Source organism: Saccopteryx bilineata, chromosome 3 (genome assembly GCF_036850765.1).
Source record: "Saccopteryx bilineata isolate mSacBil1 chromosome 3, mSacBil1_pri_phased_curated, whole genome shotgun sequence".
NCBI lineage: Eukaryota > Metazoa > Chordata > Mammalia > Chiroptera > Emballonuridae > Saccopteryx > Saccopteryx bilineata.
Genome location: NC_089492.1, coordinates 18,038,641 through 18,066,618, shown reverse-complemented (window position 1 = coordinate 18,066,618; position 27,978 = coordinate 18,038,641). Strand labels below are relative to the sequence as shown.

The 27,978-nt window shown below is 46.6% G+C and overlaps 1 protein-coding gene across 1 annotated transcript in view; it reads right to left on the bottom strand.

Annotated features, from left to right (window-relative positions):
- The window catches only part of EXT1 (exostosin glycosyltransferase 1), a 296,557-nt gene extending 286,125 nt beyond the window's left edge, over positions 1–10,432 (bottom strand). The window contains exon 1 of the mRNA XM_066265776.1: positions 8,620–10,432. Within this exon, the coding sequence (XP_066121873.1) occupies positions 8,620–9,581 (962 nt within the window). The 5' untranslated portion in view covers positions 9,582–10,432. The remainder of the gene's footprint in view (positions 1–8,619) is intronic.
- Between the last annotated feature and the right edge of the window lie 17,546 nt (positions 10,433–27,978).

The window sequence follows — 27,978 nt, the reverse complement described above, 5'->3', positions numbered from 1 at the left end:
AAGGTAGAGCCTGGCCGCCCCAGAGACCACTCTCTTCCGGCTCCCACCCTGCGCCACCCCGCCTGCCGGCCCCGGCTGGAGGCCCCACACGGGACATCCCACAGCCACGCAAACAACAGCTGGGCTTCTAAGGCACCTACCACCATTTCCTGGGGATTAAGTATCAAGGAGAAGATGAGCAGAGTTCTTTCTTTGTCTTTTTTTTTTACAGAGACAGAGAGAGAGTCAGAGAGAGGGAGAGACAGGGATGGACAGACAGGAACAGAGAGAGATGAGAAGTATCAATCATCAGTTTTTCGTTGCAACACCTTAGTTGTTCATTAATTGCTTTCTAATACATATGAAGGCCCCCTTGACCGCGGGCCTTCAGAAGACCAAGAAACCCTTGCTCGAGCCAGCAACCTTGGGTCCAAGCTGGTGAGCTTTTGCTCAAACCAGATGAGCCCGCGCTCAAGCTGGCGACCTTGGGGTCTCAAACCTGGGTCCTCCGCATCCCAGTCCAACGCTCCATCCACTGCGCGACCGCCTGGCCAGGCCAGAGTTATTTCTATGGCTTTGTTAACAACAGCCAAGTTATGCCTGACCAGTGGTGGCATAGGATAGAGCATTGACCCAGGATGAAACCCCAAAGTCACCGGCTTGAGCAAAGGGTCACGGCTCAGCTGGAGTCCTCCAGTCAAGGCATGCATGAGAAGCAATCAGTGAACAACTGAAGTGCCACAACTACAAGTTGATACTTCTCATCTCCCTCCTTTCTCTCTTTCTAAAAAAAACAAACAAACAAACAAACAAAAAACAGCCAAGTTATGAAACTAAGTGAACTTCTGTGGTTGATTAGAAAATAACAGGAAGGTGGTTTTTAATAACAACACCTTGTAGAACACAGTATTTACAGTATATTCACACACTCCACCTATTTGAACCTCTTAATAACCCCATGAGGCATTATGACTCCCGAGATGTGGAAACTGAGGCTGAGAGGTTAAGCACCTTGTCCAGTAATCGTCCGTGACTTCCCCGGTGCAGGGTCACACACAGACACTTTCTAAAGAGCTTCCCCAAAGACGAGAGCAAACACAAAATGAGGATGTGTGTCCTACAAATTTCACTGCCGTTCAAAGCACTCATGATGGAAAGCAAGTCGTGAACGTAACTAGGCATAAACTGTCGGCTCACCTTTCCTGTCTCAGTGGTTAAATCACTTGCAATAGTGCCTGGTTCACACTTGGAATCCTAGCCTTCCTTACCTGGATGCCCAGAGGTAAGGCCATGCCCCAGTTCACCTCCAATAGACCATGGAGTCAACAGTCAAAGAGGAAATGGAAACAGGGCCTGGATTAACTGGCACAGCTGGCTAAGAGAATGGCACCTGCTGAGGGAAGCCTGCAGTCCCTGCAACCCGGGGGGAAGGCGGTATTCCACAGGGAGGAGGAAGGCTGGGGCTGGGCTCAGCAGGCAGGGAGGCTCTGGGCTCCAGCAAAAACAAAACTTCAAAGGCAGCACAAGTTGTGGGAGCTTCGAAACCCCTGCAGAACCAATTAACACCAACAAATGTTTATCTAAGCAGTCATTTAATTGATGGCTACTTCACAAATGGGTGCTCAGCCTCACCTCAAAAATCACTTTTCCTCCAAAAAGACGGGGGGGGGGGGGGGGGGGGGGGGGGGGGGGGGGTGAGGCGAGGTGGGGGGGGGGGTTTCAGGGGAGGAAGTTCTGTGTTTTCTGAGAGCGATGCTTGTCCAGAAGAAAAACAAATACTCAATACAGTGACATTTGTCACAGCCCTGTTTATAATAATAATAATTTTAAAAGGATGGGGAACAAGTTAAATCCTTAAGAAAAGGTAAACAATTAACTACATATGGTACAGCTAGGAGTTAGAAAAAGAAAATCATGCGGCCATTAAAAACCCTACTTTTTAATAGAACTTACCTATCAGTAGATGAGAAAGTGCTCTTGGATAATGTGAAGGAAAAAACAACATGCAAAAATACATTGAAAGTCTGACTTCCAGCTGATGAAACCAACAGACAGGACAGGTGAGGAGAGGGAGCAAGAGTCGGTTCTGTTCAGCACCCACGTGTCTGACACAAACAAACCACTTAAAGACAGTGTGCTGAGTTCACTATTTACTTACTTTCACGTAAGCAATGATTAACACCGACACAGGCTGCTTGGATTTGCAGAGAGGGAAGGACCTCATAGCAGGGCTGTACATGGAACTGTTATAACAGGCGGGGGACACAAAGTTGAATAACGGTGGGGCTCCTACGTGAAGACAGGAGCAGGAATTCATTCTCGTGTTCCTATCGTCTGTGTTTTCCCAATTTGACACGAAGGCTGTGTGTCTAACATTTACAATTTCTTTAGCACCGGTTTTCATTAGGGAGCCTGAGGCAGACGTTCCAGAGACCTCGTGCCGGAAATGGATTCCTCCAGTGGTTTCGCCACTTCTGAGGGACCACACCGTCCACCCAAAGACAGTCACCCTTGTCCCCCACCTCACCACTCTGACACCCACAGAGGGAGACCTGGCCGGCTCTCTGTGATAGCAGGGGCCACCAGCGGTTCACTTCCCCCATTTCAGAGGCTCACCAGCAACGAACTAAAGGCAGCATCTGTGCAGACACGATGATTAAACTCCTTGAATGGACGCGGTCCAGGAGTTCAATGCTTTAATGTCAGATTGAGGTCCCAGCTTTAACACATCTCTGAGCCAATATTTTTTCCTTGGGAAACAGGCTTATAAAGAAAAGCAATGGAAAAAACAAAACACACTTGAATCCCACTGGATCACTAACAACTAGTGTGTAAATAGGCAGAAATTGTGTTTGATTCTTTCAGGTGGTAACATTTTGTGGAGTAAAGAGAATGATCTTTCAAATCCAAGACCCTGGTTAGAACACTTGCCATTAACTTATGAGATGTGACTTTGCTCCTCACATCACCTTCTTGGGGCCCACATTCTAATCTGTAAAATGGGCCCTTAACCCACTTCATATTGTGTTGACAGGCTTAAACGAACACATAAGGGGAAATTCAAATAATGGGCACTGGACAAATCTTCAAGTTTTGGGGAGGGTCCCTGTTTATTAAAGGACGTGGTCACAGGTGGAAGAGCTCTTACGTAAAAACTCCTGTCATTAAGCTCTCAAAAAACATGAACTGCTGCGTTCACGTTTGAACAGGGAACATATTCAGAAGATAGCGAGATCCGACGACCACGCAGCCTGACCCGGCTCCTTCTTGAGAAGCTGTGCTGCAAAGTGAACGTGACGGGGTCCCAATAGGCCTCGGTGAAAACTGGAGAACAGGGAGCCGGAACACCTGGGCCCGTGACACGCTGGGTGGCCTCAGACAAAGCACTCACCACCATGAGTCTCGGTCTACACCGCTATAAAATGGCCTGGCGAGACATCTTGTAAGAGGCTGTGAGCAAAGCAGCCAAACCCTATCAAACACAGCCCCTGGTGTGACTTAGGGCTATCAAGTTCATTGCTGGCAGGTGTTTCCAGCACTGTGCTGGGGGAGGCCTTCTGGCAAAGAAAACGGTCACCACCTGAGGGTGTGACAGCTCCCCTTTTGCCAAGTTTATCTCAACCAAAGCTGCTGTCACAGTAAGGGGGACCAAAAGTGGCCCCCTTCCCAGAGGTGGGGCCTGCCCAAGTCTTGGTAGCAAGCCATTCTCTGCGTACCAAAATCCTGCAGGCTCCTAGCTTAAGTCACAGATTCCACTCCGAACCTTCATTTGTTGAACTAAATTCAGTCAAGAGGCGAGCACACCCCTCAACCTTAATTCGCAGGTTCCCTGTACATGAGGCTCTTGGGTGCGCTCAAGAACGCAGGTCCAGAGCCAGAGGAGGTGAGCGAGCCCGGGCCGGGAGAACTAGAACCTCAGTGCGAGACACGCCTGCCACCTTCACAGCTGCGCAGGGGCTGGCCCGACATGTACTTTTAACCTGGGCTTAGGTGTTTTATTTCAGAAATACTTTTGTGCTTTCATACACCTGTTGGGGAAATGACACTGACAATTTACATCTAAAAACCTGGGAAGCACAATGTCCACCTTTCATTCTGGAGGCAGAGCACAGTCACACAAGGTTCACTGCTAGACCTGCATTTGCTCAAGGTGTCTGCAAACAGTATGGGATATTGGGGAACAAGCAGATGATCATTTTAAATTACTACTTGCTTTGTGCGTGTTTTTTGTTTTTGTTTTTGCTTGTAAGTGTACCTGAATTCAACTTACCATTCAGTTCATACACAGCCTCCTCCCTAAACCCCTTAGGGCCAAATTCAAAGGTCGGAAATACTCCTACCTAGACTAAACAGCTCCAGGCACTGGGCACTTTGGTCAGCAATGAAATGCACGATGTGAGAGGTGAAACAAGTTCCTGGGTCTGAGAACGCCCTTAGGAAGGGGCTATGTGTCATCTCCGAAAACTCGAGGACACCTTGTGCATATATGCACTTTTTTTTTCTTCCCAGAGTCTATCCAAAATCTTCCTCGGGTTCCCCAAGGATTCCGAGAGAAATCCCGCAAGAAACACCATCAGTAAAGGTACAGTGACTAGAGAGCTTTCAAGTATGTCTGTAATTGACAATGGAAGACCGTAGGTCAAGGGGGAAATTTCCCAAGGCTTGCACGGTCGGGCCACCCCTGCCACTAACCAGGTTTCTAACCTTCAGTCTATTCCTTAATAGCATTCTACCCCTCAACTGCTAAATCTTAAGTAGAGAATGTTGGAGCTGAGTGATCACTTAGTTTCAAGACCCTTAAAAAAGACCAGGATTGTGAGGGACAGCTTCAACAAACACAGGAAAAGATGTCAAAAAGGCCTGCAGAATCCTGCCTGTTCCCAGAAGAGCTGCTTAAAATATTCACCACTGCTTTCTTTGGAGGGGTCAAAGATAGAAGCCTCCTCTCATTTCCTTCTCTTCCTTCTATTTCAGAAAGCTGAACTTGAAGTGTCACAATAATACCCTTTGAAGGGATCTGAACTATGAAATTCATGCAAATATACAGTGATTCTGTAAGGATACATAAGAAGCTCAAAGAATACAAAATAGAAGGAGTTTCTGTAAAATCCCCTTACCAATCATCTAATCATGACAGCCACTTATTTTAGCTGGTGTCATCTACATCTGCTAAAATATGTAACTGATGAAAATTAATTATGGGTGTCATAAAAATGGATGTTTTAACATAATCCTGGAAGTCTGGATCAAAAATGCTATTTTCTTACAAAAGAAAAGTGTTTTTCCTTATTCCATGTAGCTCTCTACACTTTTAATAATAACTGATTTTCACAAAAGTACAGGTGAGATGGAAGTCCTCAACCATTTAGCACTAAATCTTTATCGACATAAAGGCTAACTTTCACTAAAAGTAACTGTTTTTAGTACAGGTGAGATGAAAGTCCTCAACCAGGTAGCACTAAATCTTTATCATCACATAAGGTGAAATGTCACTATAACTTTTTGTTTAGTTGATACATTTGTATATATTCCATAGAATCCTATCTCAGACATGATGCCATAAATTTTCTCATGAGTCCGAAGCCAATTTATATGTGGTTGCTTATAGCAGCAAATTACACAGAAGCCTTTTCATAGGCACTCGCTAATAAAAAAAAAAAAAAAAAAGCAGATGAACATTGACTGTGTTTTTGCATGCCACAACCAAATGACTGCTCAGAGCAGCCCCTGCAGCGGTTGAAAACCCACAAAAGATAAACTCCTGGGTCTGAGAACGCCCTTAGTAAGGGGCTATGTGTCATCTCCTAAAACTCGAGGACACCTTGTGCATATATGTGCTTTTTTTTTCCCCAGAGTCTATCCAAAATCTTCCTCGGTTTCCCCAAGGATTCCGAGAGAAATCCCGCAAGAAACACCATCAGTAAAGGTATAGTGACTAGAGTTCCACAAAAAGATACACTCATGTTCAAGGTAATGTGTCAAAAATCATACGAGGAGTCAGTCTGAGAACTCAAACTCAGGTGACTTCTATAGACCTAACCTCAATATCCCCTCCCTCTCTAAAGTCGGGAGTGAGAAGCGTTGCATTTGAGGAGTTCTGCATGTCACATATGCAAGTGTACGCGGCCCAGTAATTTCTGTTATCCACACACAACAGGCGTTGCTTCCTAGGCATGAGCGTTCTCACAACATGTCAGGGCTCACTCTTCACCTCCATGTGTCCCAAAGTCAGTAGCAAAAGGCGATCACGTTCCCAAGCTCCATTTCTCAAAGGTAAAGAGTTCTGATAACCCGATGAGAGGAATGAGTTAAAACTCCACGCAGACCAGGCTAATGAATGTGCACGCTCTGCAGCACCACCCTGTCCTATTAGATAGGGTTAGAACTGGAAAGTGTGCAAAGGAGAGCAGAGAGACAATCCAAGAAATGACTGCGCTCAAGGAATCCCACAGGAGAAGAAAGAACAAACTTGCTTTCCTAACTACATAAAGGCCACTTTTCCAAGGAGACCCAGTCCTGAGGTGCTGACCCCATGTGGTCTTTAAATGGAAACCAAAACAAGAGTATGGATGTCAGATTTCTTGGCCCAACCACAAACAGGTCAAAAATTAAATTTAATTAGCAAAAATTAAAAGTTTCTAGGAAACCAACCCTTCCTTCCTTTATTGCCAATCTCTAGAAAAAGGTTCAACAGAGACTGCAGAGATTTCATATCTATTTTGGGAGCAGGAAGGTAAAGAAGGTAGGATTGTTTTATTGGTTTGACGGAGTTTCCCAAATAAATGTGTAATTCAAGTTTCCTAAGGTGAGATCTCAGCCCCAGCTCCTTTAGAAGAATGAAGACCACCATGATCCTTCCACAAAATTCGGAAGACTTGCTTTAGAAGACACCGAAAAGTTAGATTTCATCTTGACTTACTCCACCATCAGCCAGACAAAGAAATTCCTGAAAGGCTGTAGGCATTTTTTCCTCACAAGCACCCACAGAAATAGGTCAATGTAAATGTCGGATAAACAAAGCAGTTCGTTACTAACCAGTTTGTTTCTTGTGTGACAAAATTTTAATCCATTTCAACCGCACTCAACATTCACACATAACTGCCCCTGAAGAACAAAATAGAGATTTACAAGACCCCGGCCTTAGGTTTTTCCTATGTATGAAAGGCAAGGTGTTGGGGGTTGGGGAACCTGAATGGTGGATACTTTCTCCTTCACTGTCTAAGATCAAGTACAGGAGGACTTTAATTTCCCTTCCAATCACTCCTACAGAGGCCGGAGCGTCTGAGGAAAACCACAGACAACAATCAAACCTTTCATTTCAGGGCCTCTTTCCCACGGTACCCCTTCCTGTTCCAATCAGGTTCACGAAGCGCTTCCCCCTATTCTACATTTCATGAATCGACTGCAAAATCTGCCAACCTCTGCCAGTTCCTCTTGTGCTCAGCTGAGAGGTTCCCCTTCCTTCCGTGGGTAGCACAAGGCTGCTCTGGTTTTTAACTGGCGTAACGTGGAAATGCACTGTAGGAGCTTACTAACTCTTTCACAACCAGATATAAGTGAGTCTGGGGCGCTGACACCATCTACTAGGAAGCTGCCCCGCCGAGCTCAGGTTAAAGCTGATTTGTGGAGACTAGTTTTGATCTCGAATACAGTGTGTCAGTTATTGTCACCGGGAAGGAAAAGGAAGAGTGAGAAAGGCCAAAAAGTAAGCAATTCAGTTACTTAGCAACTGGACAAAACTTGCCTCACTACAGAGGGTAAGAAGGCATCACAAGCCCATTCAAAGAGTAACAGTCTCCAATTTACATGCAAATAGATAAAGACAAAAGGGAGAAGGAAATCTAAATTAGCAACAGGAGTTTACAGCAGTGAGGCTGAGACTCAGATTTTAAAAACAGCTTCTCCGAGGAAGAGTCAGGATATATACATACTAATAGAGGAAAGAAAGAAAGAGAAAGGGAGAGGAAAAAAAGAAGAAAGGAAGAAAAGAAAGAAAGATCACAGGCCTCAAGGAATTTACACTCTCCCTTCATAAAAGTCAACGCCGTAGAGGATAAGGACCAGACAGCCACGGAAAGTTTAACAGCTAAAATCCAAACACCTCCACTGTTAGCACTAATTTAAAGCTCATGGAAAGATGACAATTGGAGGCTGGGAAAATCCCAGGGAAAGCAGTTCCCCTGCTTGTGAGAAAAGCAAATAAAGCATCAATCTTGCGGGAAGGTTACCAGATTGTGCATGGATTCAGAGCCTCTCCTGGTCTAGATCCTCACAAACACGACCATCCACCACCCCCTATCCCCAACCCCCACACCCCGGCACCCACTGAGGAAGAGCAGTTTCCCAGCTTGGGTCAAACACACACCCTTTGCAGGAGACACATGGACCTGAAGGTTTTCCAAGCAAGAGGGAGACACAGTCACCTACTTGGCCCGGGGAAGTGCTCCAGGCTTTTCTGTTCGCCCCGGGAGTTCAAACTCTAAGTCCCTAGCTCCTAGGGACTCACACACCTGCACCAGACACCTCTGTGCCAGGCTCCCAACAGGAAAGAAAATGACAGAGGGCTCCCTAGCCCCATCCCCACGCCCCCAACTCACACCTGAACAAGGTGGGCAGAGGCCCATCAGCCCGGGCACTTACTTTTCATACTCGGTGTTGTCTCTGTCACAGCGAGAATCCTTGTGCTTTTGCCAGTCTTTGCCATGCTTGCAGGTGGTGAGGAGCACGACATCCTCCCCGTTATGAACGTGATATAAGGCATTCCTGGTGTCTGACCCTATCCCCGTCAGGTACCTCTTTCCCTTGAATACCAGCATGTACTTCCTGAGAGGAGGGATGGTGTTAAACTTCAAAAACCCCCTCTCCCCTCCTGTCCTGGGATGATCCTTAGAAAAGAGGGGAATAGAAACATCAAAGTTGGGTCGGAAGTTTTCAGTACTGATGCTGGCTTTGGCCAGCATCGCCTGGCCAATGTCAAACCCCACGTCCTCGGTGTAGTCAGGCCAGGTGCCGGAATATAAATTAAAAATTAAATGATTCCTACCATTGTTCCACAAGTGGAGACTTTGCACTTTGGATCTCAAATTGTGCACATACTGAGGTGACAACTGGTCTCTGTCTAAAGTATCCAGACTCAGGACAAAGAGGCACGCCTGGCTGGGGTCCGAGGTGTAGAACCTGGAGCCTTCGATGGCCGCTAGAATGTTTTGGTAACTTTCGGCGATTTTCTCCCCTTTTTGCTGCGGGTAAACGTAGACTTTGAAGCCGTTTTTCTTGCAAAGGGTGAAATCGAAGCAGGACTCCATGCGGCACTTCTTGCCTTTGTAGATGCTCGAGTTGGCGTCTCGCTTCTGCCGGGGGGAAATGTGCACGTTGGAATCCTCGTTTTCCAACTGATCCCAAGGAACGAAGGGGCGCAGAGCATCTGGGAAGCGGGGCCAGAAATGATCCGGACTCGGGTGGTGCAAGCCATTCCGACCGCTGTGCTCTTCTCTCCGGCTGTGGCTTCTCGATGCCCTAAACTGCAAGCCTCCGAAATAAAACAAAAGGGCGAGACAAGAGCCAGCTGAGAGCAGGATGAAATAGCGTTTTTTGGCCTGCATGTGTCCTGCCTGGGTCAAGAGGATTGTAAATAAACACAAGAATCACCCAAGTTTCCCAATCAACACTTTCAGCTCCAGTCCGCCATCTTCCCGCCTGTAAAGACTTCAAACTCTCCGCTCCCACCTTCTCTGGATGCCTTTCCCCAAGCCGTGGACTGATCCAGCGCATGTGGGCGATTTCTTTAACTTTCTCCCCTTCGGTCTTTCATCTTCGGGTTGCAAAATGGACTGGAGAGAGCGGGGCTGAATATTTCGCACCCAGGGCGGGCGAGCAGCGGACTGTAATTTTTTTCTTGCATGCAACAAGACGGGAGGAAAAGAGAGAGGGGGGATAAAAAGCTCCCGATGCCCAATCAATGGCAAGACGAAGTGATCTGCTTGCCTCTCGGATTCCTCTCGGCAGCGTGGAGAACGAGCCCCGGGAAAGCAACTTCAACTCATCCACACTCCTGTGCAGAGCACTCCGGTTCCAACAAGTCAGCCGATCCCGGGTTCAGCCGGCTAGTGCATCTTGCAGCTGGGGCGCCGTAACCTCACAAATCCCTGCATCTCTCTTTATTCCCTTCTGCAGCGGCTCCAAGACTCCGGCGGTGTTTACTCCTGCGCTCGCGGGGCCGGCCCCCAGGACGCGCGGCGGCCCGGCTGGAGGCGGCGGCGGCGGCGGCGGCGGCGCTGGGTGACGGCGGCGGCGCGTCCTCCCCGCGGGCAGTGCCGGCCCCGCGCGGCGCTTCCCAGGCCCCCGAGCGATCGCTGCCGACAGCCGCGTTCGGTCGCCGAATGTTACCCGGTTCTGAATGTTACACTTACACATTCCATTCCCGACACGACTGCGCTGACCTCATCTATCCACGCAGCCCGCGCTGCCATTGGCCGAGCGTCACGTCCGGGGGGGGCGGTGCTTCCGCTGCGCCCATTCATAACCCCCGGCCGGCTGCCGAGGCGCCGGCGAGGCGCGGGGAGCGCGCGGGGCGCGGGGTTCCTGGGTGCCTCTCTCCCGGCTGGCGGGGGTCGGCCGTGGGGTGGCCCGGAGCGACCCGCGGCCCCCAGATCGCCGCGACCCGATCCCCGGCCTCTCAGCTCGCCCCGGCCTGGTCCCCGGCCTGGGTCGCGCCGCCACCCTCCGGGATCCAGCGCCGCCCAGAGGAGGTGTTCCCCCGGCCCCGCCGCTCGGGCTGCCCCGGGCGCCCTCGAGACTCCCCAGTCTGCTCAGCTCTCTGCCGGGTGCGCCTCCCCGAGCCAGCGGCCGGGAGTGTGCGGGTTCCTGGATAGGATGCTTGAAAATGGAGCAGTGGAGCGAGCCCGAGGGGTGGGGGAGGAAAGAAATTCTTCGTAGAAAGCCACCGCCGATGCCTCTTTCTGCCTACCTTCGACCCTCCCTCCAAGGCCCAGTATTTTTATTTCCTATCCAGCATTTAAACAAGGTCCCTTATTGCCTATATGGCCCACCGTCCCCTTCTCTTCCCGAGAATGAAGAGGAAATAGTACAATAAAGAGGGCTAATCTTATTATGACAGTCCTTTATGTCTGTCTCTGTGTGCTGAAAGCAAGACACCTATCCTAAATCCTCATCTACCTGCACATCCTTTTTTCGCAACCTGAAGCCCCTTCTATTCTGTAGGTCTGTTCTGTAGAAAGCTTCCAAGAGATCCTATCACAGCTGAGAAAAAGATTTTCTCTTGGTTAAAATTGGTTAACTTTAACCCAGTCCCTAACGTGATGTTACTTTCTTTTTTGTGGTGGTGGTGGTGGTGGTGGTTAAGATTCCCCTTAAGGATGGATGACTAGTAGAACTCTCCACTGTCCCAGCTGTAGAAGGGAAACTTGAAGCAGGAAATGACCTTATTTGCAATTAGTACAAGATTGTTGGTCCTTCCTGGAACTAACTGCCCTTTCACACCCCAGCCCCAAGCTCTTGCTACCCACAGGGAACTTCATTGGACAATTCAAATAAAGACTCGATGAGCCTTTCTAAAGGTCTTCTGGGATTAGGAAGATGTGCTAGGCTCCCAAACAGTATTTCTGGTCAAAGCCAAACTTCTAGGCCTCCACCCTGTACTCTGCTCTACTGAGAATGCCTCCCACCCCCTTCCCTAGCTGAAGTCTCAGGGCCTGGCCAAGCTGGACAAACAGTTGCCTAGGGCAGCAAGTTGTTTAGTGATTGTTTATTATGGGAATGACTGAGCGCTAGGGACAGACACTTCCCAATTCCCTCAGGCAGCAAAAAAACTCCAGTGGGTGTGGACAAAGGCCGGGGTTATAACAAGTCTGAGTGAAATGATCAAGTGGAAAATTTTAGACATTTGTTGTTTCAGATTTGTTTTAATAAAGTGGGGAAGGGGCATGGGTGGGACATTACTGTACATTCCTGCAGCCTCTCCCTACCTCAGACCTGCCAGAGATGAGGCAGCTTTTCCAGAGTCGACTTGTATCCCTACACAATGTGGAGACGCCTAGGACAGAAATGAAGACTCAGCCATCATCTACACCCGATGACAACAATGCAGATAAATGCAGTGATTGAAACCACGTGTGACCCAGGGTTCCCCTCAATCCCACCCCTGGTGGCTGAGAGCAGCCACCCAAGGCAAAGCAGGGGTCCTTCTGTTGAGATTAGGACACAGATTATCTAGGCTCTATAGAACTTGGGCTATGGGGTCTGCAGCCTCTCTATATCCGACCAATTGTCCCCTGTCACCTTGGGGGGAGTTTGCTCCTTGGCGTTCTCTTCCTGCTTTGGCCGTTACTTGCCTTGGCTATTGATCGCGGACTCCTTCCTCCCACGCCCCACACTGCTGAGCCCTATTCTCACATTCCTCAGTGGTGCATACTGTGAGAAAAACTTCAGTACTGAAGAGTAGAGAAAACTTGGAATCAGACCCCAGATCTGTCATTTGCGAGGGCCTTGGGCATGTGGCTTCATCTCACTGAACCTCAGTTTCTCATGTAAAAAGTCAGAATAATACTTTGCCTGCCAGCCTCTTTGAATTTGTAAACTCAACATTGCTCTGCTGGTGTAACATTTTTAGCCCAAGTTCCACATTTTGAAATTCCACTAGAATCTAAAGGAGCCCCTACCGTGGCATCATCGTGGCATCTCCCTCTGTTTAATTTGTTTCCTAGCCCTTCTCAGTATCTGAAATCTCGCATTTGTTTGCTGGCTGACTGTCCATATTTTGTCCCTGTAAAGGAGCTCCCCCAGAGCAGGAGCCAGGTCTGTCTTACTCACTCCTGAATCCCTATGGGTCCTGACACTTGGGTGGAGCTCAATCACTGATTTGAAAAATGAATGAATGAATTACTAAAATTTGACTTCACCACAGTACTTGATCATGCTTCAAACGAAAGACCCCCATGGTTGTCTCTCAAAGCAAGACAGAGTCTCTTGTTTCAGGTGAAAATGGTACTCTCCAGGAATATCTTAACAAAGGGCAGATCAGTCCATCATAAACCCTCCAATAATATTTGTTAGATTATGATTTCCTCTGTTCAAAGCCATCAAAGGACCCTTGTTTCTCTCAGAATTAGAGCCAAGGCCCCCTTACCTATAAGGTCCTGTGGGACCTTCCCCTAACTGCCCATACCTCTCCTTGCTAGATCCCTTTCACATCATTTTCTTCCACTAACTCTCTCTCTCCATCCCAATCTACTCAATCTTCTCCAGCCAGGTTGGTTTCCTTACTATTTCTCAATGATATCAAACATGTCCCTGCCTCAGGGCCTTTGCACATGCTAGTCTCTGCCAACATCCATATGGCACACTTTCTTGCCTCCTAGAAGTCTCTTTTCAAATGCCATCTTACTACTGAGGCCTTCTTTGTCTGCTCTAAATAAAATAGCAAATCCTCCCCTACTTCCCTATCCCCTTATTCTGCTTTATTTTTCTTTCTTAACACTAACCAATGTCTGACATACTATATATTTACTGGTGAATTTATTATTTGTTGATTGTGTTTAGACTGTGAGCTCTAAGAGTCAAGGACATGGTCTTTGTGTTCCCTGCTGTGTTCCCAGCACCTAGAACAGTGCCTGTCACTAAATAAGTACTATTTGTTGAATTAATTCATTAATTAATTTTATTCTATTGTTTGTTGAACAAATAGAGAATATTCAAGGCTAGAGTTCTGTTGTATCACACACACACACACACACACACGAGCATGAACACACACACGCACACGCACGTACAGAGCTAAAGCCTTCCCAGTGACTCAAGCCTTGCTTAATTTCTTTTTCCAGGAATAATTCTTCCCCAGGGCTGACTAAAGGCCTGAAAACAGCATGGCACACAAAAAAGCCTAGAAGATGTGGATTTCGTCTCGTCTCTGTCACTTACTCTATAACTTTGAATGAGTCACTTCACCTTCCCAAACTCTGAATTCCAAGTGGTAAAATCGGGGGTAACTGGAATATAATATACATTGTGGTCAGCTAGCACTGGGTGACTGTAGGAACCCAATGAGAACAAATGGATAATAGACGTGAAAGTCCTTTGTGGCCCACAATGCACATAGCAAATGTAAGATCTGATCATCACACTGTTGGGCAAATGTCCATGAGGTCATGTGCATGAAATCATGTTCGCAAGTCACCAGCATTACATACAAGACATATCACCCACCAAACACACAACAGTTTCCAGATACTTAGCAGACTTTGGTACAGTCATTGACTATTGTCAGCAAACAGGAAAAGCAAAGAAGGAAAACTCAATGGAAAAAAAGCAAAAAAAAAAAACCTGTTAATGCATGAGGCACACGTGCTTTTCAAGAGCCTACAGTTATATTTGCTATAGGAAAAAATAACTAATTTTTCCAAAATGTGAGAACAAACTAAAGTATTGAAATTAATAAATATTTAAATTCTCTGAATGTAACTTTTGGTTGACTGGCAAGGCAATCCAACCTTCCTCAAGTTACACAAGATTTTTATTTGATGTGGGCATCCAATACAACATTTCAGTGTTTTGGTGATGCACGGTGAGGTCTCTACTAGTAAGCATTCCTGGCTCCCGGGAAGATTGGGGAATTCCAGGGGTGCATGCCGATTGGTTGTTAGAAGATGGGGAAAGACAAGGAGGCCGAGGAAAGTTGGGACATCACAGAGAGGAGGGAGAGAGTTCCCAGCAGGACACAGAAGCCTGTTTCCCAGTCCCTTCCCTGCCAGGAACTCAAGGAAATCTGGAGCAGGTGTTTCTCGATGGCAGGCCTTGAGGGATTTGTTGGAAAAAACTGCAGGGTGGATCTTGGTGAGACAGTGCAAACAGTCACGGATGCCCTGTGTAGACCAAGGGGCTAGAGGAGGGCTTGGGGGGGGGGGGGAGACGGAGCGTGGGAGGGAGGAGTAGGAACTCCACAGAGAAGGGAGGAGAGCTGGAGCAGAAGTGAGAGCCTCTCCCAGCCCATGCAGGGCAGCCAGGAAGCAGAGCTAACCAGGGGTGAAATGAGGGCAATCTTCCCTGGACGGGTCAGATCCCGAGCCAGGCACATTATACACATTGTCTCAGTGACCCTCACAGGTTCCTAGGACACAAATATTACCCTTATCTCCTGTCACAAATGGGAAAACAAACTCAATGCTGGCAAGGGGCCCCAGACCATTCATTCATTCATTCATTTATTCATTCCATGAACAAATATTTACTGAGCAGCTACTCTGTATAAGGCATGGTGCCAGGCACTAATGGTATTTGTCCACCTTTCTTTGTCATTTACAAAACACATTTATAAGAAGAATTTCATGGGTGTCGTTGGAGCCCTGTGAGTGAGGAAGAGTATACTATCCCTATTTTATGAATGAGGCTCAAGGTCAGGCTTTCTTAGCCTGGGCACTGTTGGCACTTTGCCAAGCATAATTCTCTTGCAGGGGTCTGGTTTGTGCATTGTGGGGTACTTGATCACATCCCTGCCCTCTACCCATTAGGTGCCATAGTATTCCCCACTCCTACCTGCACCTCCAGTTCTGCCATCAAAAATGTGTCCATTGCTAAATGCCTCCAGGAGACAAAGTCACCCCTGTTTGAGGCCCACTAATCTAGCTAAATGACTTACCCAAAGGCAGCTGATTTTCAAGTGGAAAATTTAGAATTTGACCCTCATCTTTTGATGCCATGCCAGGGCTTTGCCACAACACTGCAACTTCCTTGAGAAAATCTAATTTATTTCTCTTCAGCAAGGCAAGCTGATCAGAAAATCTCGTAGATGTTAAGATTAAGAAGGTCAGCCTTGGACGGTAGGCTCGGCAGTAGAGCACTGGCTTTGCGTGTGGAAGTCCCAGGTTCAGTTCCTGGTCAGGGCACACAGGAGAAGCACCATCTGCTTCTCCACCCACCCCCAATCTCTCATCCTCTCCTGCAGCCATGGTTCAGTTGGAACAAGTAGGCCTGGGTGCTGAGGGTGCCTACAGGGGGCTTGCCTGGTGGATCCCGGTCAGGGTACATGCAGGAGTCTGTCTCTCTGCATCCCTGCTTCTCACTTAATGAAATAATGAATAGATAAAATAAAAATAAAAGGTTAAGAAAGTAGTATATGCAAGGCACTCTTCTAGGCACTGAGGACCCATGGTATGAAAAATAGATAAGATCTCTGCTTTTATTCTAATGGGGGAGATAATAAAATAACAAACAAGCAAGATAATTTCAGATAGTTATATGGAGAAATTAAAAGGATAATGCCATGGATTGGGAGGAGGAGGAGCAGGGAGGCTCACTTTCAATAGGATGGTCAGGGAAGGTCTCCCTGAGGAGCTACAATTTCAGCTGAGGTCTGCTTGATACAGAAGGATAATACTGGGCAAAGGGTATGGCCACTACAAAGGTCCTGAGGCAGAAGTAAACTTGAAGAATGAGAACAGTGGTTTTCAAACTTCAGCAGGCATCGGAACCACTGGACAGGTTAGTTAAAACACAGGTTGCTGGGCCTTTCCCCAGTGTTTCTAATTCGGGAATTCTGTGTGAGACCCAAGAACCTGTAGTTCCAACTTCACGGGTGCTATTGGGGTGGCAGATGCAGGGACCCCACTTTGAGAACCACTGGAGCATCAGCAGAAGATACTGTTTCTGGGGTGTCCTGAGTGCAGGGAAGAGGGGCAGAAATGAGATCCAAGGAGCTGTAGGAACTTAGCAGGCCTTGGCTCTGAGGGCCAGTCGAGGTGGTGGGTCTTACTTCAGTGGGCTGGAGAGGCTTTGGAGGATGCTAAGCGGGGGAGTGATAGGGTTTTCTTTACAGCTCCCTCTAGCTGATAGTAGGACAAAAGCAGAAGCAGGGAGTCACGTTTACATATTGACTACATATTTTTGAAAGTCTTTATTCCTGATAGAACAGCTATTGTAAGCCAGGAAGAGAAGAGAGACTTCAGGTCCTGCTTTCATGCTAGATACGATGACCATCAGAGTCAAGCCAATAAACCCTCGTCACCGGACAATTAGCCTGTGATTGCTGATTAGGCAAGATTGCTTGCCTTAGTATTTATCAAAACTACACATTTAAATTGAGAATTCTGTCTATGATCTGAACTCTAGTGATTGATATATTGATATTCTCTTTATGATGTTAACTCTAATGCTTGATATTGCCCAAGTCATATGCATAATTATATTTAGCTAGGTATGTGTGTGTGTGTGTGTGTGTGTGTGTGTGTGTGTTTATGAACTTGGGACTGGCTGCTGTTTTCGGTGATAGGACACTCTCTTGCTGGGGAGTGTTTTCTAAGGGACAAAAAAATTGCCCTTAGTTGTCTGGATGCCATCATGGGACTCTTAAAAAAGTTTTACTGACCCCTGGTGGAAGACACAAGTGCTCTACCCTGCCTGCTTGCCTGGATAGCCTGTTTTCTCCAAAGACTTGTATTCCTTGAACAATGCATGTGACACACAGCCCCTGACCTCCAGGAACTCAAGCTTCAGGAGGGGAAACAGACATAGAGAGAAATAGTAACAATGCAACTGGCTCCCTGCTATATAATTCCATAGAGGAGGAAGTGGTTACATTTGTTAAATTTGTGTAGGTCCCTATTTGCATTTGTGGATCCATTTATAGACGAGTAACTGAGAGAAAATGAGAAATGAAAATGTCAACTATTCAAGGTGATGAAATTAGGAAGTCACCCACAATGCAAGTTAATTTTCCCATGAGATGGTAACACTTTCATTATGCAATAGTCTGTTAGTGCTCCCTTGACTTTGTTTTTCTTTTTTTTTTAACTTCTGATACCCAGTATAATCCAATTCACCTTATATTCCATCAACTGAACATTTTTTTTATTACTTGACACGTCTATGCTACCATGGCGCATAATAATTATTGATGCTCGCAAGGACACTCCAATACCCGGTAGAATTTTAAGGTACTTGCCAACTCACTCAAGGAAAGTTAAACCATGTCAAGTCCTACTTTAGTGATGTAAGTACATTTCCTAACTGTTAAAATCACTTCAAGTTGGTGATCCATTTCTAGGATAGGGGGTCCCTTGTTTTTAGCACGATGATAAAATGGACTACAGGGCCAGTTATCCAGATGATCCCTGGATGCTCCAAGGTTATTACTTTGGTCAACTTCCCTCTGTTTCTACGAATCCTGGATTCTTGAGGTCTTAAGAGGGACCCTCCGGGTCAGTTTCAGGGAGCTTGTAGCCCTTCTACAGTAGGTGAAAACGCACACGTCTGTCTACAAAGCTGCATGGCCAGAGACTCTCCTTCGGCCCACATAGACCAGCATTCCGAAGACTTGCCATCTAAACCAACAAAACCATTCCTCAAATTACAAACTATATATAACTTTAGGTCCACCCTAGAATATCACGCTCCCAGCGACTCTGCCTCTCATTCGCTCTCTTCAGACATCTGTATCCTTCATTTCCCAGGGACTGGACCCATAGCAGAAGTATAGACAGATCAGGGCCTCTAAGGGAGGGAGTCTGAAGAAGGCTAATATTTAAATACGTTTTATACAGTTATATGTAAATTTGAGCATAGGCTTTGTCCCTCCTAAAATCTGAATACTTAAATGTCACAAAAGCAGACTAAAAATAGACATTCTGGCTTTCAGTAAACCTTGCAAAGGAAACTGCCCACAGGAGGATGATTCTCAAGTTCCCTAATTGTTCTCCCCTCCCGGGGAGTAGCTCACCCACTACTGGCTCAGTAATTCCTCATCACATGGGGAAAATGCAAACTTCAGTCCTGTTCTAAGACTGGGAGAAGCCAGCTTCCTCTCTTGTTCTTTTAGGCCTGTGGAGACTTGTTATTAATGGGAACCCCAGTCAAAGACTGCTCCAGGCACAATGTGGGCCCCCCCCATGCTTTGTAAAACTATATCGTCCCACCCCCACCCCCGCCCCTAATAACTTTCCCATCTAAGTTCAGATCTGACCTCTCACCCTCCTTGGCCCCTCTGATCTCCAATTCCTTGCAACAGGAACTGTCAATTGCTGCAAATTACAGGCTGCTTTGCTGAGGAGAATGCTGATGCTTTGGGGCTTTTAGGAGGCGAGCACTAAACCCAGTTTGGAGGCTGAGAGCACTCACATCAGTTGGCGGTGGTGGGACGCTACTGCAGCTTCCTTCCGGGCAACTCCGGAGGGAGCCCTGGGCGGGGAAGCGGCCGCCGTGAATGAGCTACTTCGTGTCCAGTTCCCACATGCGTGTGTATGGTCTCCTGAGAAAGCTTTCTGGTATGTCCCTGCCTGAGCTGATGTGGTAGTATCACAGAGCTGTTCAACTGTGTCCACTTCTATTCATGCAGAATGGGTGCCTACTGAACTTCCTGCCATCGGAGGCAGGAGAGTAGAGTGGTTAAGCACTGAACTCAGCCGGTCAGGATTCTACATAAGACTGCCTGTGATGTTAGGCACGTTAATTAAGGGCTCTAAGCTTCAGTTTCCCCACCCATCCACCCTCCAATGATAATAACTACTTCCGATGCATATAAAACATTTAACCCAGTGCCCAGCACCTGGGAGGAGGTCCTTCGTCAATGTCAACTAGTGCGATAGCCTCCCACTCTCTCCCGTCACCTCGCAGTTCCCCAGCACCCTCTTCAAGTTCAAGTGACTTGGTTTTACATTCTGTTTATCAACAGTTTTGTCTTCCAGAATTTGAATTAACGTCCTTCATGATGACAATTGACATTTCAGCAAATCACGTTGAATTGTTACAGTGGCTGTCAAAGGACATGTTCCTTCATTTATTTATCCATTCAATTATAAATATTTATTCAATGGCTACTCTGTCCCAGGGATACTGGGCACTGGGCATGTACCGTGTGAGACAGACCAAGTGTTGGCCCTTAGAGATGATACAGTTGACTCAGGGAGACATGGTGCACAGGTAAATAAACAAATTAAGATCCAAATTCTAGTGCTGCTTAGGAAATAAAAAGTCCACTAAATGGAGGCATTAAATACTGATTAGGAAGAACTCCCTAAGGAGGCATCTGAGCACGGGGTTGAAGGGTAGGAAGGAGCCAGCTGGGCTAGGAGAGTGGGGAAGGGGAGGAAGCCTTCAGAGAACAGGAAGAGCAGGTGCCGATGCCTGAAGGTTGGATGAACTCAGCTGCCAAATCTAGGGGCAGAAAGCAGGACCACGTGGCTAACGCCACCCAGGCCCCGGAGCAAGCAGCTCTGGCTTGAGGAGGCTGTTGGTGATGAGAGGGTTGCCAGTTTCTATATTAAAAGGGAAGCTACAGAGACTCAGAAGAACTGAGGTGAGGTGTTGGGGGAATTAAGCCTATTCTCTATTCATTTTTTAAAATTACTTATTGATTTTAGAGAGAGAGAGAGAGAAGAAGAGACAGGAACATCAGTCTGTTCCTGTATGTGCCGTAACTGGGATCAAACCTGCGACCTTGGTCTATTGGGACAATGCTCCAACCAATAGACTATCCAGCCAGTGCCATATTCTCCATTCTTTTCGAACCCTCCAGCTACCTCACTGAGGAAGCATCTTCTAATGTCTTCATCCACAACAGAATGGACATCTTCTGAGTTCCAGAAATCAATGCCAGCATTGCAACCCATTATTGTATTTATTCTTCCAGTGCCATTCTACTTTACACGACAATAATCCCAAGAGAAGCGGATTCTGTCCTATTGATATTTGTAACTCTATCACCTAGCACAATGCCTGGCCCTTAGCTGGTGCTTGTTAAATGTTTGTTGAATGAATAAGTGATCACTACATTTATTTTATTAGCTGTTACCAGGCAACATGTTAAGTGCTATAGATATAGTAATTCAACCAATCCTCTTTATATTTCCTGAAGTTATATATTATTGTTAGTGACATTTTATAGAAGAAAGGAAGTCACAGAGAGGTTGAGTATTCCATGCAAGCTCTTAAATATTTTTGTTTTTAATTTGTTGATTTTAGCAAAAGGAAGAGAGAGAGAGAGGAACATCAATCTATTCCTACATGTGCCCTGACCGGGGGTCAAACCAGCAACCTCTACGCTTCAGGATGATGCCTTAACCAACCAAGCTATCCTGCCAGGGCCCACTCGAGCTCTTAAAGCTGAGAAGTAGTTGAGTTAACAATTGGGCCCAGGCAATCTAGTTCCAATGCCCCTGCTCTTAAGTTAGTTACTACAGTGCTTCTCAAACACCGTGCATGAAAATCACCTGGAGTACATGTGAAAATACATATCCTAGCACCTCACTTAGAGTTTCTGATTGAGAGAGGGCAAAGGAGATGGGGAGGGGTGGAGAAAGAGGAGGAAGGAAGGAAGGGAGGGAGGAGAAAAGGAAAGGAATGAGGAAGGGAGGGAGGTAGAGGGGGAAAGGGAGACAGAGAGAGAGAGAAGGAGGGGGAAGGAACTGGGGAAGGAAGGAGAGAAGGAAGGAAAGGAGGGAGGGAGAGAGGGAAGAGGGAGGGAGATGGTTATAGAGATGATAGATAGGTAGATAGATAGATAGATAGATAGATAGAAAAGAAAGGAAGGAAGAAAACCAGCAAACCACCAGACCCTTGACTGGATCATATATTATATTTACACATGGCCTTTCTCTACCCTGGCCAGTCCTCACAGACACCTGTGCCCCCAAGCCTCCTGTAAAACATTGTCAAGAAGGTGACTATGAACCTAGGAAACCAGATGTCTACTATGTCATTCCTTAGAAAACAATGTCCTGACCTGAAGTGGATACATCCTGTCTTAAACTTCCCACAAGCCTCGCCTCCAGGGGACAGAAAACATTTCTCGGACAGTCGAAAACCTTGCCGGGTGAGTTACAGTCTCACAGAGCAAAGAGGGATACTTTGAAGAGATTCTCTTTCCTGCCCCCCTCTTTTAAGGAGGTATATAGGAAGAGGCATGAACTTGAACCCCACTGGGGCCTTTGAGAACCCGACGGAAGAGGGATTGCCGAGTGAAAGCAGAGTTGTGCTTCCTGCCTGACTTAACCAGGACTCTCCAGTCGCCTCCCTCGCAGCAACTTCTCTGCCTTTGCTCCGCAGGCCGGGCTGGGTCTGCCCCCTGACCCCTGACCCCTGCCACCCGGAGGGGAGTGGGCGCTCCGGAATGCTGGCCCGGCTGGCCCGGCAACTCCAGACACGTCCGCAGCACGCTTCTCTTCCCGGCCTGGGAGCGGGGCGTGTGCTGGAGCCGAGCAGCTGCTCGGGGAGCCGGCAGGCGAGCGTTACTAAATATATGCTCTGATTGTACATCGCGTGTCACGAAAAGTTCTACCTCCTTGTTCTCCGCTTGGGTGCTCTTTAAAAAGAAATACCTTACACAAGCCCAGGGCACCTCTCAGCTCCTACCCTGCACCCCACCCCTTGACTAAAGCATCCAATTGCAGCCTAATTTATTTCTCTACCCACACCCTTAAGACAGATGCCCTCTGGATGCATTCTGACAGCTTCGGGAAGTTTCTACGGCTCCGCCCAGTACCCACCGAGCCTGGGTCTGGGTCCCTAAGCCTCCCCACAGCCCTGCCCCGGGGGAACTCGGGTCACCTGTGGGAGATGGGCAGGGAAGAGGCTCTCTAGAGCATGGCAAGTTATCAAGGTGTTGGAGCTTTCCGTAGTTTCTGTCTCAACCTTAAATCCCTTTCCAGAAAACCTTACACGTTCTATACATAACGTGTGTGTGCACAGAAGGCTGGCCTTACGTGAGGTCATTAATATTGCGTGGATCGGGCTGTTTCTCTTCGAAAGCTCGGGTCCTGAATTGCATGGAACACAGAGACCTGAGGTCCTTCCCTGAATGGAAGAGAGAGCCGCGTGCACCACTCGGTCTCGGAATGGGAGGTGGGACATTGACTTTCACGTCCGCGAGGCCCAGATATTCTCTTAGCCGCCAATGTGGAATCGACACCGATGTGGCCCCACAACCGTTCCCCTCATTCCTTCCCTTCTTCCAGCCAGTCCTCACCTCTTCTTTCCTTGACTCGCACCAGGAACCTGAACCTCCCTATTTCCCCAGCACCTCATCGTCGGAGCGCAGGGAATTTTAGCCAAGCGAACGGCGACCTAGAGAAACTTACACGCTCAAGAAAAGCTAAGGAAGGTAACTGCAGAGTATTGCAGATTGTCTACGCCGAGCCCGGCTTTAAGACAAACCAGTTTATTGAAATGTGACCAAAAATGGATCACTTCTGCAATGTTTATTCATGCTGTAGAAGAGCCCTGAGCAGGATGAAAGCCTCCCTTTATTGAACCTCCGTGTGGGGAGGATCATGTCACCTGGTGTGACTCATTCCTGTGCCTCCTGGTACTCCTGTGGTCCTGCTGCTGCCGTCTTACTTCAAATGTGGACTCACACACAGGCGTCTCAGTAACTTCCTAAGGACAGGGCTGGCCTATTTTTCACCTGGGTCCTGGGTACCTAGCGCAGTGCCTGCCATGCTGTTAAGTGCTTGTGAAATTTGTGTTGACTGAATGAGTGGAGGAGTAGGTCAAATCCTCGTGTAATGTAACATCATATACATTTGCTAAGAGGTTTGGGGAGAAGAAACATTTTAAGTGAAAAGATTAGAAACAAATACCACCCAAAAAACAGCCAACCTGCTAAATCAACTTCGGCGCGATACAGGCCAATAGGCAAACGAGATTTTCTTTACAATAAGTTGGTTTCCATCTCGTTTTTCCAGTGCTTCTCATACTCAGGGAAAGGAGGGACGCATTTCCAATGGCTGCATGGTTTCCACAAGTCCATGGGCCTGATTCTCAATAGGTTTTCCACTGGCTGGGGTTCCTTTTCAAGGCTAAATCCTTTGAGCAAATATTCAGTTTCTTTGGCCCTAAGAAGAAGAGGTCATTAACTTTCTCAGAATGAGTGTCCCTCCAGTAATGAAGTGGCCTCACAGCCGACCAACCATTGTCAGGTTCGGCATCCCAGCCAGCTTCCGGCCCTGGCTCCAAGCCTCCCGAGGTGGGCGGGCCAGGGGGCCAGCTGCCAGGGCCCGAGGCTGTGCGGCCCCGTCTGTCTCCCCAGCTGCACAGACAACGCTGTCCACAAACTGTTCCCCACTTTACACCTTTTCAAATAAAGGCTTCTCTTGTTGGATGCAAGAAAAGATAAAATATGCTATAAAACTATACTGCTAAAGAAAGTCCAGTTTTACCCTATTGAAGCTAGGATGATTGTTTTTACCCATCACTGAAGTCTAAGAGCAACTCCAGCATGGATAGTATCCATGGTCGACAGAAAAATAGGGCATCGTCCATGATCTTGTACATAGAAAACCCCAAAGACTCCAAAGAAAGGCTATTAGAAACAATAAACCAATACAGTAAGGTCGCAGGACACAAAATTAATATACAGAAGTCTATTGCTTTTTTATATGCCAACAATAAAACCTCAGAAAAAGAACTAAAAAAAAAAATAATCCCTTTTACAGTAGCAACAACAACAAAATACCTAGGAATAAATATCACAAAGAAGGTAAAGGACCTATATACTGAAAACTACAAAGTATTGTTAAAGGAAATTGAAAAAGACACAATGAAATGGAAAAATATTCCTTGTTCGTGGATAGAAAGAATAAATATAGTTAAAATGGCCATATTACCCAAAGCAATATATAAATTTAATGCAATTCCCATCAAAATTCCAATGTCATTTTTTAAAGAAGCGAAACAAAAAATCATCAGGTTTATATGGAACCATAACAAACCTCAAATAACCAAATTAATCCTTAGGAAAAAAAACGAGGCTGGAGGCATTACAATACCTGACTTCAAACTATACTACAGAGCCACAATAATCAAAACAGCATGGTACTGGCAGAAAAATAGACACACAGACCAATGGAACAGAATGGAGAGCCCAGAAATAAAACCACATATATATGGTCAGATTATCTTTGACAAAGGAGCCAAAAACACACAATAGAGAAAAGAAAGCCTCTTCAATAAATGGTGCTGGGAATGATTGGAAAAGAACATGCAAAAGAATGAAACTTGACTACAGTTTATCTCCTTGTCCAATAAAAAAATGGGAAGAGGACATGAACAGACACTTCTCCCAAGAAGAAATACAAATGACCAACAGATATATGAAAAAATGCTCATCATCACTATTTGAGAAATGCAAATCAAAACTACAATGAGATACCACCTCACACCTGTTAGATTAGCTATTATCAACAAGACGGGTAATAACAAATGCTGAAGTGTCTATGGGAAAAAGGAACCCTCATCCACTGTTGGTGGGAATGTAAAGTAGTACAACCATTATGGAAGAAAGTATGGTGGTTCCTCAAAAAATTAAAAATAGAACTACCATATGACCCAGCAATCCCTCTACTGGGTATTTACCCACAAAACTTGAAAACATGGGTATGTAAAGACACATGCACCCCCATGTTCATCGCAGCATTGTTCACGGTGGCCAAGACATGGAAACAGCCAAAATGCCCTTCAGTAGAGGACTGGATAAAGAAGATGTGGTACATATATACAATGAAATACTACTCAGCATAGGAAATGATGACATAGTATCATTTACGACAACATGAATGGACCTTGATAACATTATACTGAGTGAAATAGATAAATCAGAAAAAGCTAAGAACTGTATGATTCCATACATAGGTGGAACACAAAATTGAGACTCAGGGACATAGACAGGGGTTCAGTGGTTACTAGGGAGAAGGGAAGGGTGAAGAGGGAGGGAGATGGGGGGAAAGGGAGGGGCTTAAAGAGAAACAAAACAATGGGTGACAGAAGATGATTTGACTTTGTGTGATGGGATGGGTATACAACATAATTGACTGTCCAAAGGATGTGGAGATGTTTTCTCAAAATCTATGTGCTCTGATTGACCAATATCACCCTATTAAATTTAGTTGTCTAAAAAAGAAAAAAGAAAAAAAACGGGGGAAAAAATAGGGTGTCTTCTCCCCCTCACACTCCCAAATACAAGTATGTACTAGCCAACCACAATGTGAATGTAACTTCATGTCAAAGGAATTTATCTTTCTAGGTATTTGTTGTGCTCTTTCAGGGACCATTTTCAGTGCCCTAGAGGCAAACAACAAAGATGACCTGTTTTTTAAAGTTTCTGACTTTGTGGCTGATTTGATTACAAAGACCAAACTTTACAAAACAGACTAACAAAATGTAATAATATTGGTGGGTTCTACTTTTTCTCTGGCTGGTTTCTGATGCAAGCAATTGCACACTCAAACTCAAAGTAGTTTAATAAAAGTCCGTCTGATCACTAGCTTCTCACTTAACAGGCGATCTGGAGAGTGGCATTGGTTGGTGAAACAGGCCAGCAGTAGCGACAAAAAAATCCAGGCTTTTTTCCAGCTTCTCGTGTCACCATCTTCAGTGTGTCAGGGGTGTCTGCAATAACGCTCCAATATGTCCACTCTGACTCCAGGCATCTTTTCTCATAACCCCCATCAAAAGCAGGGAGAATGGGAAGGCGTGGCAGCTTCTGCCGGGGACACTCTTTTTCTTGTAAAAGAGGAAGACTGTCCCAGAACCCCGCTCACCAGCGTTCCTCTGACATTTCACACCAGAAGTGGGTCACAGGGCTGCCAGTCATCAGCGAAAGAGAAAACCAGCACCAATGACCATGATTACCGGTATCCATCTCAGTTCTCCAGAGAAACAGAACCAAGAGAAGATGCATAATGAGGGATTCATTTGAAGGGATTGGCTCACGTGATAAATGAAGGCGGTGACGTCTCCAGATCTGCACTCAGCAAGCTATGGCCCAGGAAAGCCAATGGTGTGAGGTCCAGTCTGGTTCTGAAGGCAGAAGGCTGATGTCCCAGGTCATAGACAGGTAGAGAGAAAATTTTCTCTAACTATACCTCTTGGTTCTATGCAGGCTTTCACCGGATTGGATGCAGCCATCCACCTTGGGGAAGGCAATCTGCTTTACTAAATCTACTGATTCGAGTGTTCCTCTTGCCCCAGCCGGATAGCTCGGCTAGTAGCATCAGGGCACACACAGAAACAGATCAGTGTTCCTCTCTCTTTCTTTCCTTCTACCCCATTTCCTTTCTCTCTAAAAATCAATAAATTAAACATATTAAAAATATTGTTAAACAAATGTTAATCTTCTCCAGAAACACCCTCACAGACTTACTGGAGTTTAGCCAAATGTGGGGGCACCCCATGGCCCAGGCACATTGACACATAAAATTAACCATGGCATTAACTTAGATCAAGAATAACTCTCACCCTTGCCGGTTGGCTCAGTGGTAGAGCGTCGGCCTGGTGTGCAGGAGTCCCGGGTTTGATTTCCGGCCAGGGCACATAGGAGAGACGCCCATCTGCTTCTCCACCCCTCCCCCTCTCCTTCCTCTCTGTCTCTCTCTTCCCCTCCCGCAGCCAGGGCTCCATCGGAGCAAAGATGGCCCGGGCGCTGGGGATGGCTCCTTGGCCTCTGCCCCAGGCGCTAGAGTGGCTCTGGTTGCGGCAAAGCGACGCCCCGGAGGGGCAGAGCATCGCCCCCTGGTGGGCAGAGCGGCGCCCCTGGTGGGCGTGCCGGGTGGATCCCGGTCGGGCGCATGCGGGAGTCTGTCTGACTGTCTCTCCCCGTTTCCAGCTTCAGAAAAATACAAAAAAAAAAAAAAAAAGATAATTCCCCTTCCTTTTCTGTTTTTATAGGATGTACCCAGCTTACAGAGCATTTTGATGTCTGGTTTTTTTTATGTTTTATTTTACTGATTCTTGAGAGAGAGGAAGGGAGAGAGCAGGAGAAAGAGACAGAAACATCTGTTCTGTATATCCTCTGACCGGGCATCGAACCAGCAACCTCTGCGCTCTGGAATGATGCTCTAACCGACTGAGTTATCTGGTCAGGGCATTTTATCTGTTTTTTTTTTAACCCTGAGAAGGAGGTGCCACATTCTATGCTTATTCTATATATGAGAAAGTATTGAAATCTAGCTATGTTGGTCCTACTTCCTATTTCAGGTTATAAATTATTTTAAGACAAACACC